The 13,647-nt window shown below is 38.1% G+C and overlaps 1 protein-coding gene across 1 annotated transcript in view; it reads left to right on the top strand.

Moving 5' to 3' along the window:
- Positions 1-13,647, top strand: part of LOC149079676 (homeobox protein cut-like 1) — a 519,361-nt gene that overhangs the window by 438,858 nt on the left and 66,856 nt on the right. The window contains exon 5 of the mRNA XM_089240290.1: positions 10,031-10,119. Coding sequence (XP_089096416.1) covers positions 10,031-10,119 — 89 coding nt within the window. The remainder of the gene's footprint in view (positions 1-10,030; positions 10,120-13,647) is intronic.

Raw genomic sequence — 13,647 nt, forward strand, 5'->3', positions numbered from 1 at the left:
GCATTTATTCTAGAATTATTTCTTTTATCTATTCTAGAATTATTTCTTTTATCTATTCTAGAATTATTTCTTTTATCTATTCTAGAATTATTTCTTTTATCTATTCTAGAATTATTTCTTCTATTTATTCTAGAACAATGTCTTTCATTTATTCTAGAATTATTTCTTTCATTTATTCGCATTTATTCCAGAATTATGTCTTTCATTTATTCTAGGGTTATTTATTTCATTTATTCTAGGATTATTTATTTCATTTATTCTAGGATTATTTATTTCATTTACTCTCATTTATTCTAGAATTATTTCTTTTATTTATTCTAGAATTATTTCTTTTATTTATTCTAGAATTATTTCTTTTATTTATTCTAGAATTATGTGTTCCATTTATTCGCATTTATTTTAGAAATGTCTTCCATTTTTTCGCATTTATTCTAGAATTACCTCTTTAATTAATTCCGGAATTATTACTGTAATTATAGAATTAATCATTTATCAATGATTTTAACCATTTTCTGAAAATAATCGGTGGGCCACGACAAAACGCTCCAAGAGCCAAATGTGGCCCTCGGGCAAGACCCTCCCTGCTGTAGGATCAGCGGTTCGCCAGTAAAATTCGGCAGAAGGGGGGAATTTTATGGAATCACCCTGTATATATATAACGGTCCTTTCCGTCGTCAACCGCGAATAATAAACATTATCCCTCAGCTGAGGAAGTTGATGGGCCGAAGACGCACAGAGGCGCCAGGGGTGGCCGCGGCCATCTCTTTTTCTTTTTTTTTAACTCTCGTGGGGGGGATAGCTAGTGAGATTGTTGTTGTTGTAGGCGGAGAAGAGATAGCAAATATACAGAATAAAAAAAATAATAATAATATAAGATGGAAAGGGGCACGAAATGGAAATGGGAAGACGGAGGGAAGAGAGAGAAGAAATTGACTCGACTCTAGAGAAGGATGGAGGAATGGTAGATGGAAAAAATACCAACAAGAAATTGCCTATAGTGTTGTCTGTAGGTCGGTATCGCCAAGATGGCGACACAATGGCTGTATGTTGCCATGGAAACAAATTACCGTTGCCAACCGCATATTCATCAATTGATCTGAAATATATATTTTTTTTTTTTTTCGCATTCCGTACCCTCTGGTTTTTTTTTTCGGATGTATATGGAGCTCTCTCTCTCTCTCTCTTTCTCGCAAACACATCCAGTGGGTTCACCCCTTTTTGTGTGTGTGTGTGTGCTTATTTTTGTTTATTTATTTTATTTATTTATTATTATTTTGTTGTGGGTGAATATCTATCTATCTATCGGCATCAGCGACTCGATGTGTCTCGCGGGGTTTATTTAGGAGAGGCCAAAGCAAACAAACTCATCTCGTTCATCCTCCGGGGCCCTCCCTTCTTATTTCTTGGTGTGTACTGTACGTATGTATGTATGTATGTATATGTATAATATAATACTGTGGGGGGGGGGGGAGATTCCAATGGAAGAGCGAGTACCGTCTCAAAAGAAGAGAATTTGCTTTTGCTAATGGAATTTCGTTTCTTTATGGCCCTTATTTTTTTTTTGTGCTTTATTATTTTGCAAATCTTTGGCTAAACGTCAGATATTGACGAGCGGGACGGAGGGAATGATTCCGGCCCCGACTTTTCGCTGTATCTTGTGCCAGGGTTTTCTGATATGAGTTTTTTTTTTTTCTTTTAATTTGATCTTCTCTCCATGTAAAGATTTATTCCGTCATCGCTGTCGGTTTATGGCGAGGTTGCTCAACTTTTAAGAGAGAGAGACAACATTCTCGTATCGGTTTCAAAACGTGTCGCGGGCCACTTGATTAAGCGATTTGGAAATGTGCTGCGGGTCACTTAAGGAATGTGCAACTGCACCGTAGATCACTTAAGTTATTTGGAAATGCGCTGCAGGTCACTTAAGGGATGTGCAACTGCACCGCAGACCACTTAAGTTATTTGGAAATGCGCTGCAGGTCACTTAAGGGATGTGCAACTGCACCGTAGATCACTTAAGTTATTTGGAAATGCGCTGCAGGTCACTTAAGGAATGTGCAACTGCACCGCAGACCACTTAAGTTATTTGGAAATGCGCTGCAGGTCACTTAAGGGATGTGCAACTGCACCGTAGATCACTTAAGTTATTTGGAAATGCGCTGCAGGTCACTTAAGGGATGTGCAACTGCACCCTGGGATGCACTTAAATGATCTGTGAATGTACCGTGGGCCACTTCAGTGATCTGGAACAGTAGGTCTCTAAAGTGACCTGTAAATATGTCATGGGTCACTCAAGTGATGTGTAACTGCACCGCAGGTCACTTAAACCTTTGAGAGAGTGCGGGCCACTTCATTGGTTTAAAAACTTGTGAAGGGCCACTTAATTAAGTGATTAGGAAATGTGCTGCGGGCCACTAAAGTGATATGTAACTGCACCGTAGATCGCTCGAGTTGCTGTCGGTTCGTCCACGTATCGCAGGGTCACTTGAGTGATCTTGTGCCGTGGGACACTTCAGTGATCTGGAACAGCAGGAAGATCCTTTGAGTGATCTGTAAATGTGCCGCGAATCACTTAAGGTCTCTGAAACTGCTCCGCGGATCACTTAAGTGATGTGTAGCTGCACCGCAGATCATTTAACCCATCTGTGGCGAGGGCCACTGAAGTGATGTATAAATGCACGGAGATTCACTTGAGTAATCTGTATTGTACAGCGAATCACTTTAGATACCCATGGATATGTCGCAGGTTACTTGAATGATCTGGAATTGTGACGCGGGTCACTTGAATTATCTGTAAATGTGTCACGGTCCACATGAATGATGTGGAACTCCACCGCGCAAGTCACTAGTTGTTTGTATATGGGTCACTTAAATGCCCTAGAACTGTAGATAACGCCTTGGGTCTTTCAAATGATCTATAAATGTGCGCGTGGCACTTAAGTGACGTGGAAGTGCACCGCGAGTCACTGAAGTGATCTGGATATGTTCTGCGGATTGCACACTTAAGTTACTCAATGTCACCCAATTTTACAAAATCACGTTTGAAGTCGCGGGCAATATCAGATGTGTCTCCGAGAGCCACATCTGGCCCGCGGGCCATGGGTTGAGCGTTTATGAAGTGAACTGTCAGTGCTGTCGGTTTATAGTACCTCGTGGTTTTTATTGCAGGAATTAAGACCGAAGTGTTAAAACTATTTGGCAACGGTTCTCCAGTCTGAAAATTTATCAATCTGTCTATATAGAGCAGTGATTCCCAACGTGGGCGTTAACGCCCCCTTGGGGGCGATGACAGAAAAAAATTTCTGAAGAAGGAGGCGATGGGACAAAAAAGGTTGGGAAACTAGTGTCTGCAGAACTTATTTTTTCTACCGTCCCTCTTGTTTGGAAAAAAAACTGCTTCTCGGTATGGTCTTTCCTAAGCCAACCTATAGGACTGTGTTGTTTCTTTTACCGCACTCTTGTTGTGGTCCAGCCTTCCCCCACCCCCCGAGGGGTGATATCCCCAACTTCAAGGAAATATTGGCCTTGTCCATCATCACTTCTTCCCTATCTATGGGAGAGACCACCCATCGAAAAACAACTGTGGCATTCGATTGCCAACAACTGTGATGGCCAAGTCTTAAAAGCAATAACGAGATAAATTAAATTTATAAATTAGAAACTGAGTTATTGATTCCGACAAATTTTCATTCAGATATTAGGGTAAATACATATCAAGTTATTCTTTAGACGTAAGCAAAGAAGGCTGCAAATTATTAATATTAGTGGCTGTGTGTAAAAATTTCAATTTCACACAATCGTCAATATCAGCGACTATATGAAAATTCACATTTTGAAACTGCTCCCTATTACAAATATTAGCAAGTCTGCATAAATTTTTCTTTCATTTCACCCAATTAATCAATATCAAGATGGCTGTATAAAAATTTCAGTTATGTCACCCAATTAATCAAAATGGATGGGTGTATAAATTTTATTTTTCATTTTTCACTCAGTTAATCATTACCGATGGCTGTCTAAAAATTTCAGTTACTCAATGTTACCTAATTGATCGATATCAGCAGCTGTCTAAGGGCCGTATTCACCGACATGGTTTAAACTGTAGTCACACACAATTTTTGGGTAAGAGATCAACATAGATTGGTTAAAAACTGAATTTAACCAATCCGTGTCTATCATGAGAGGGGTTTGTTTTTCCCCTCCATTTTCTCGGATACTCTTATTGTTCCAATGTTCGAGATGAACTATACGTTTGTAGTTAAAGGCAAAAATACTCTCCCTATGTATAGAAAAATAATGTAAAAATAGAGATAGGGAGGAAGCATTCGAACTCTCTAGAAAGACATTTTCACATCGGTGTACAAAAAAAGAAGCAATAATTTTTTTTTCAATTTAAAAAAATGAATATCAGCAACTGTACAAAATTTTCAATTTGTCCATTTCACCCAATCATCATTATTAGCGGCTGCATAAAAATTTCAATTTTCCATAATGCATACACAAAATTATCAGTATTAGCGGCTGTGTAAAAATGGCAAATCAATGTGTAAAAAATGTTTTCGATATCACCAAATTAGCGATATATCAGAGGCTCTATAAAAATCTCTATTTATCTATATATTAGCAGCAGTATAAAAATTTCAGTTTTTTTCATTTCAATAAAAATTATTAGTATCAGTGGCTGTATACAAATTTATCTCTAAAAATTAAATTTAAAAATTATCACTACGTATCGATATTAGCGGCTGTATAATTCAGTTTTTGAATATCACCAATTTATCAATATCAGCAGCTGTATAAAAATTTAAATTTTGCAATATCATATAAAAATGATCTACATCATCGGCTGTATAAAAATTTCAGTTTTCCCACTATCACCAAATTATTGATATCAGCGGCTGTATAAAAATTTCAGTTTTCCTCTATCACCAAATTATTGATATCAGCGGCTGTATAAAACTCTCTATTCATCGATATTAACGGCTGTATAAAATTTTTAATTCCACCCATTTATCATTTCTTACCTACCATAGCTCCATTTCACTCTTCTTGCTGATATTTTCACTCAATAATAATTATTATTAAATTATTATTATTATTAAATTATAATTTTAGGGGACGCTGACCATTTGGTGTTCTGAATATTGAACAACATTCGCCATGTTATGACCGTATTATTCGATTTGCCATTCATCAAATTCCGCGTCAATATAATTAATTAATCAACTCGGCTCTTTTCTCACACCAGAAGTATTCATATTCATTCCCTACAGTAGAAATCACGGTATCCGAAAAAAGAAGCAAACATACACACTCATAATACTAGCTTCAATATTTCATAGCCATAATCTGCCTCATAATACTGTTTTCTTCGGTGGACTTGCTCACGATGTCATGAGAGGGGTTTGTTTTTCCCCCTCCATTTTCTCGGATACTTTTATTGTTCCAATGTTCGAGATGAATTATACGTTTGTAGTTACAGGCAAAAATTCTCTCTCTCTCTCTGTATATAGTAAAATAATGTAAAAAACAGAGATAGAGAGGAACCATTCGGACTCTCTTCTCTGGAGGTAGAAAGGCATTTTCCATCGAGAGAGAGAGAGAGAGAGAGAGAAAAAAGCATTCAAAAACAGCGCTATAAATAATGAGGCGACAACGCAGAGGAGACATTTTTGCATAAGGACTTATTGTTCGCAAATTGATTAGCCATTTATAGCTGGCTGCTCAGCCATTTAATAGGCAGTTCCGAGAGACTTCTCTCTCTCTCTCTCTGTCTATTCGGCCGCAAGGTCGATATGATGGCTGCCGATTTAAAAAAAATATAATATATATATATATATATATAAAAGAGGAATCTCCAGAATGAATACCGTACATATTTACAGACGTAGAGGAAAAATAGACAATAATATATGGAAGAGTTGGTCGATTGGATTTTTTTTTTCCTATTGTTTATAGGTTTTGAGTATAGGTGCGTGTTTGTGTATTACATGATATATTTGTGTGGGGATTTTTTACGTCTATATTCTCATCGGCAACGATTCGATTGTTGGGGGAAAAAGATCGACAAAATAACCAAAAAGAAAAAAACCGATCTCTTCCAGCGTGTTGTTTATTGCTCACGTTTTCCACTAAACGTAGGCCGAAGAAATATTTTTTTTTGGATCGGAAAGATGTTGCTGCGGCTGCATCATGATCAAGGCCCGGATTTATAGCGATGCTAGCTAGGCCTCTCACAAAACAAGCTGCCATCTTTATATTATTAAATATATATTGCCCTAGTGTAAAGGACTCTTTGGTACTTTTCTTTTTTTTTTCCTTATTCTTGAGAATTGTTTCTTTGTTTTTGACGTAATGCCGTCAATGTATTTTTGCGTTTTATTACGGACTGTCTCTTGTTATTTGAGATTCACTTGTTATTATTGTTATATTTTACAAAAATCTTACGTCAAGCCTGTTTGTTTCGTTTTGAAATTGACATAGTTACGGATGTACAGCGCTGATTCTGTTATGCGTATGGGTATCGTGGTCTTAGAATGGTTACAAAACAAGTTTTAGTGGAGTTTTAAGGATATTTCACCGTTAGACAATACATTGTCAACATTTGTTAGACAACGTTAGGCAATACATTGTCAACATTGAAGTATCCATGACCAATGCTGCTTGATTTTGTGCAGGATTTCGAAAAATGGTCAGGGAAAGTGTAAAACACCTGGAAAAGGTCACGGGGATATATTTCATGAAAGTTGAGGGAAAAATTCTGTGAAGGGGGAAAGAACTTAAAATTGAAAAATTTGGAGAGGGTTAGGATTTTGAATTAGGTTTCTTTTTTTCAAGAGTTTTGATCAGGAAAATATTTGCCAGGGAAAAAGTCAGAGAAATTTTTTTTTAGTTTCAGTCAGGGATGTTTTCGAATCCTAAAATCAACCACTTAAACTATTCAATTTAAACAAGTCATGATTATGCCGAACTTAGATTTGAAAGCATCAAAGTTGCACCGGGTGCTCTTCTAATGCTGGGCGTAAACGGTGCTCACGACTCGTGAAAGGTTAAGCAAGTACAAAATTGCTGACAGATTTATTAGTATTGCCCTGCATAGAACGGGACAAAATGGAGGAGGAGGAGGAGGAGGCCCAAATGTGCGCATACGCTACTAAGCCACTCTTTTCACTGCTCACTTACGTGGTCCTTCGTTCTATGGTCACTTTCATGCTCACACTCTCTAGGTCGCTCTTTTGATCAGTAACATGCTAACACACTTACACACACGCTCTAGATCTCTTTTGGTCAGTCCCCATGCTTACACACCGTAAGCCTTTCTTTAGGTCTATCATTGGCCTGGTCCTTCGCTTTCTAAGTCACTGTTTCGATCATCCACGTGCTTGCGCACCCCGCTCTACGTCACTCTTTTGGTCATTCACGTGATTGCATACGCTCTATGTCATGAATTTTGTCACTCACTAAGCTGATCTCTCGCTCTCTAGGTCATTCTTTTGCTCACTCACGAGCCTGCACACGCTCTAGTGTACTTCTTTGGTCATTCAAGTGCTTGGATGCTCTTTTGTTCACTAACATAGTTACAGACTCTCGTTGGTCACTCACGGATCTACTCCTTCACTCTCTGGGCAGAGGCGGATTCATGTTTCAAATTCTTCCGCTCTTCTCCCATTCTACTAATTTCTTTGGTCACTCATTCTTCAAAATTTTCCGCCCTGCCAAGCCCACCTGCAAATACGACACTGATTGATCCCACGCTTTAAGACGCCACTGCCGAGGACGACGAGTAAGTAATTAAGAACATATCACACAAACAAAACTGAATCGAAAAAAAATTGTTGAGGATCATCCTCGAGTCTCTCGTACTCATTGCAGGGAAACGAGATAACAATGGGGCAGAGAGTAACAAAGAAGCCAGTAAAAAGGCCTCGGCTCGCTATCAGAGGAAACCCACGTGGTGGTTGGCGAGTATACACGTCGAGGGAGTTTTGTATCGCAGCCATTAACTTCTTCCTGTCAATTAAGCAAGTACAAAAATGTTGACAGATTTATTAGTATTGCCCTGCATATAACGGGCCAAAATGGAGGAGGAGGAGGCCCTTTTTCTGCTCCTCTCTCTTGGCCGTATATGGGGGGAAAAGGAGGCCCTCCGACAAGGCTGGGGTAAATTTCTGATAAAAGCAAAAATAACGGGCCGGGGGGGGGGGGAGGCCTAATATATAACCTGTTAGTAGCTTGTGGTGCTGCTATCATTGCCGAAGCAGGAACGGCAGCTCCTAGATATTTAATTTCGCCATCCTATTTTTATAGGCGATGCCCACGATGATGACGTCATTCCCACTGATTATATTGATCTTTATGTTCGGAATATGGCTCTTGCAACATTATAGATCTGTCAAAATACTAATGATAATAATGATGATGCATAGACAGAGAGAAGAGAGCAACAATGGGCTTTGTTTGATGTATCGGCTACTATTATGGTGTATACCTATGCCTGTTCGGAAATCGCATTCTCGTGATGGTTATTGCCAGAGATAATGAAGTTGGATGATGGCTGGTGTGTCATGGGTTTGATGAGATTTCTTTCTTTTCTCAACAATGCGTCTTGACTTGATGTTAGTTTGATTGTTGTTTCAATTTTTTTTTGAAACGGAAAAAAAGGTTTGCTGTGATGATTTTGTAGAATACAGCGGTTTTTATAGGTTCTGAATATTTCTGATAGATTTCTTACAGATATTTTTTGAGCAATCATTGTTGTTTAGATAGTCAAAACAAATTGTTACAGATCATTCTAAAATAATTGTTACAGATCATCCTGAAATAATTGTTACAGATCATCCTAAAATAATTGTTACAGATCATCCTAAAATAATTGTTACAGATCATCCTAAAATCATTGTTTTTGATCATCCGAAAACCTTTTTTGTTGAGCTGTCGGATCGACTAAAAGTTACTGTTGTCAGGGATTGTCCAAAAACTATTGCTACAGATCATACGAAAATCCATTGTTATAGATCATCTGAGAAAAATATTTTTTTATATCATCCAAGAAAAATATTGTTTTAAATCATCCGGAAAACCATTGTTATAGATCATCCGAAACCCATTGTTATAGATCATCCGAAACTTATTGTTATAGATCATCCGAAAAACCTTGTTGTTTCACCATCCGAAAAACCTTTTTGTTTGACCATCCGAAAATATTTTCTATTGGACTATCTAAAAATTATCGTTGTCACGGATTGTTCAAAAATCATTGTTGTCAAAGATTGTCCAAAAACCATTTTTATCTGTCGTCCGAATATAATTTTGTCATGATTGATTGCCCAAAAGCTATTGTTATCAAGGACCGTGGTCAAAAGCCATTGTCGTCGAGGACCGGGAAAAAACGGGTGCCAGGTATCGTCTAACTCTAAACACTATTGTTATCGGGATCGTCGGAAACCTATTGCCCGGGGCCGTTAAAAATGGATTGCCTGGGATCATCTAAACATCATTGCTGTCAGGTATAGCCAGAAAGCCATTGCCAAATATCGTTCGAAAGACATTGCTGTCAATAATCTCCAAAAAAAAACTATTGGGGATTATCCAAGAAAAAATATTCGCCAAGGATTGTCCAAAAAAACCATTGTTGTCTGGGACTGGTTGAAAATATTTTTTGACTGCTTTTTCTGTGAATGAACGACATATATTTCGTGTTCCATTGTTAAAAATTACGTAGTTTTCGTTTTTTTCCCTTCATTGTTGAAAATATATTCCGGAACATGAGCGTACGCAGAATTTTCTCGAGGGGGTTCAACGCAAAATAACACTATAATCTTGGCTGCCCCCCCCCTCCTTTGCATACGACAATGTTCCGGAACAATTATTTCTTCTCAGCCATAAAAAAAAATGCAGTACCAGTAAAATGGCCATACAGTATTATACAAATACTATAATACTGTATTGTCAATTATAATTGTAACAATTATATTTATTATCATGTTTCATTTGAGCATGAAATTTATAAATTCTATTGTTGTTTCTCCAACAGAAGTGACAATCAAATTATTAGGGAAGAAAAGCAGTGAAAAGGACATCGAAGAAGACGACGAGATCTCTGAGCCGCCGTTCGAAGAAGAAGTGAGTAATTAATCCATTAATTAAATAATCAACAATAATGAACATTTAGTAATGCCCTAATAACAATGCCTATAGTAATAATCTACGATAATAATAATCTATGCCTATAGTAATTTTCATCCACGATCCGAGGTACAGCTTTACCACTGTTCTGAAGGGAAATTTTTTTTTCGCCGAGCTTCATTGTTGTGTGGCTTTCCATTGTTTCGAAAGCGATAAATATTCACCGAGCTTTATTGTTACGCCGCTCCCCACTGTTTCAAAAGCAATAAAGTTTCACCAAGCTCAATTATTTCAAAAGCGATAAAGTTCTAGCCCCATTGTTACGTGGTTCCCCCACTATTTCAAAAACGATAAAGATTTGAAAGCGATAGTTTCACCGATCCCCATTGTTAAGTGGTTTTTCATTGTTTCAAAACCGATAAGATTTCACTGAGCTTTATTGTTACATTATTTCAAAAGCACTAAAGTTTCGCTGAACTATATTGCTACTTTGTTTCGAAAGCTATAAAGATTCACCGAGCTCTATTATTACATAGTTCGACTGAGCTATATTGTTACTATAGCTGTATATTTCAAAAGCGATAAAGTTTCACTGAGCTTTATTGTTACATTGTTTCAAAAGCGATAAAGTTTCACTGAGCTTTATTGTTACATTGTCTCAAAAGCGATAAAGTTTCACTGAGCTTTATTGTTACATTGTTTCAAAAGCGATAAAGTTTCACTGAGATTTATTGTTACATGACTTCCCATTGTTTCAGACACTATAGTTTCACTAAGCTTCATTGTTACGTGACTCCCCGAAATTTCAAAAGCAAAATCAACAACAAATGTATAGAATTAATCTTACCAACCTCTCTTCGACAACCTCCATTCTTGAGACGATTCCGAAAATGCTACAATTTTCAACAATTCAAATAATACAATTATATTACAAAATATCTGAAAGTTTCTCTGAATCACGTATTATCATAAATTTTTGGCAGTGAAGTCCCCCCCCCCCCCCATCAGAGAAATCGCTTTAGAAATTATTATTGCGGTAAATATATCGTATATTTACGATATTAAAAGGCCATATTTCTCGCTCGGGAATTTAAATCCTCGTGAAACTAACAATTGAATGTCGCGAAATTTTCTGAACGTTGCCAGAATAATGGCAGGGATTTATCATTAATCTTTCGGCGTTTTATATAAATTTGACCGATTGTCTGATTTTGACTGTAACGCTGGCTTACGCTTAGCGTATGCATGCGTTCATATACCCAGCGTTATCATTATTAAGAGTTGCGGAGAAGCAAAATTTTGCGCCCACAAGAGGATGAGGAGAGACTTTCTTGAATTGTGCACATGTGGTACATCTTTCGAAAGGAACCAGGTAGCAAATTCTTGGCGCGCTCTCCCCCCCCCCCCTCCCCTCGTGTATTCAGGACGTCATTATTTCACGAAAGCCCCATTAGTCTCCTCACCAAAAGTCCCCCCCCCCTCACTTCGGCAAGGGCGCCCTACCCCTTTACGTAAAAGCAAATGTTGTGAATATTCGCAGTTATACGATTATTCTTGTAAGCTTCATTCTGATGAAAATATGTACCGAATAATCGATATAACTTTTGACTTTGATTGAGTTTCGATTTTCATTAAATATGGATCGATGATGATGAATGATTTTATTCGAGGATCAATATTATTTTTAATCATTCAAATATAGATCCTGGATCCTCTAAATAATTCTTGTCTATGTAAAAGAGAATCCTGACCGTGGGGGGGGGGGGAGCGGAGCATTGCCTCGACCCTAGGCTGGAATATTTGGTGCCCCCCCTCCCCAGGCCAAACTTTTCACGGGGTCTTTGTATAGTTAATTTATTATTATTATATATATATACACAAAAGATCATGATAATTGTCCCGTGCTCTGGGGCTTGATCCCTGTAACCCCCTCCCCCTTGTGGGCAAATTCATTTCCCTGTAAAATTGATTGGCAAATTGATTTACCCCCGCTTCCCCACCCGTTCATTGCTTACCAATTTGCATGCTTGATCTCGAAAATCTTTACGAGGTCGCATTATCATAAGCCCCCTTCGCTTCTGTACTCTACCCGCCTACCCCCGCTCTGGACCATGCCCGAGTGCGTTAAGACAGCATTGTGTGTGGTGGGGGAGGGAGGGGATTGAATCTCATCCTTGAACAGCGTCTTTTCCAGAGTCGAGGCCTATTTATAAGACGATTAAAATTTATTTTTTGGTTTTTATTAAATACTGAAGATGGACTAAAAAAGCAGTGATGGGCGAACTTTACTTTAGGAGTGGTGCAAAAAACAAAAGAAAGAAAATTTGGGGGGGGGGGGGGCAGGACATATTCTGAAATTGATTCATAATTGGGAAATTTATGTTTAGAAGTGAAGCACTGTAGATTCTGCGAGGGGCCGGATAGAACCCGTGAGCGGGCAGTGGTTTGCTCATCACTAGACTAAAGGATAGACCCTAGAAAGACGACATAACATCTACTGCCTTTTGAGCGCGTTCTTCGGTCCTTTAAGGAGTCGAGATATCTCGTCAATGCCACTGAGAAGATTAAAATTCCCCCATGATGCTGACCTTCGCAAGCGAGTACTCTCGTGTTCTTCAGTTATTCCCACGGTTCTAGGGGGATGACGACGATCATTCCACGCTGCAATCAAAAACAATTTTATACTAGTTTTTGAAATGCATTGAGAATTTTTTGGTTTCACCCTGAATATAGTCATTTACTCAAAGCTTTTCATGTACAATATTAAATAATATATATCCGCCAGAAGAAAACCCTTTTAACTTTAACAGGACGTGCTTTCAATTTTGTTGTTTCATCAATAAATTACGGCGACATATCGATCAATTTCGCACGCTAAAGGAGAAATAAAAAAAAAAAATGGAGAAATTTTCGCTGCGAAGGAAAAGATTCTCAGGAAAAGATGGAGCGATCCCTATCAAGAAAAAAAACGATCCCTAAAAAAAAGGAAAAGCAGGAAATTTTCGCTCTTTCAAAAACAATTTACAATGCTCTAGTGAATTTGATACTTCACCGTGTTTGTGGACGAGCGATATTGCTGTTTTCTTCCTCTCTTTCTCTCTCTCTTTCCAGGCTAAGACGAACTGATAGGCTATATATGGTGCAGTAGCCCATCCATCCATCCTCTATAACTTAACCAAACCCTGTTCATTCGGCTACCTTTTGCAGCATTGCTCCCCGACATGCATTATAGAATAGATCGTACCTGTGTTCGATATGTCTTATAAATACTACATCGTTTCCTTCTTGAAAACTGTCCACGGGAAGAAGAAAACACTTTCGGGTAAGGTTTGGAGCCCTCTTCTCCCCACCCCCGTCAAATATGACGTCATAGACGGGCTGCTTTTGACAGCCCCCAAGTGATTTGGTCCCTTCCACTGCTACAATTTTTTCTTGCTCCCGTTCCCATAAATTCATAAAAGATTCAAGTCGTAGATGGAGAAGGTAACACTTTTGCCATACACATATATCCTATATATTTCTTGG

The sequence above is a fragment of the Pholcus phalangioides genome, unplaced genomic scaffold (genome assembly GCF_987345545.1).
Source record: "Pholcus phalangioides strain wild (caught in Gottingen) unplaced genomic scaffold, Ppha-v1.0 ptg000012l_1, whole genome shotgun sequence".
NCBI lineage: Eukaryota > Metazoa > Arthropoda > Arachnida > Araneae > Pholcidae > Pholcus > Pholcus phalangioides.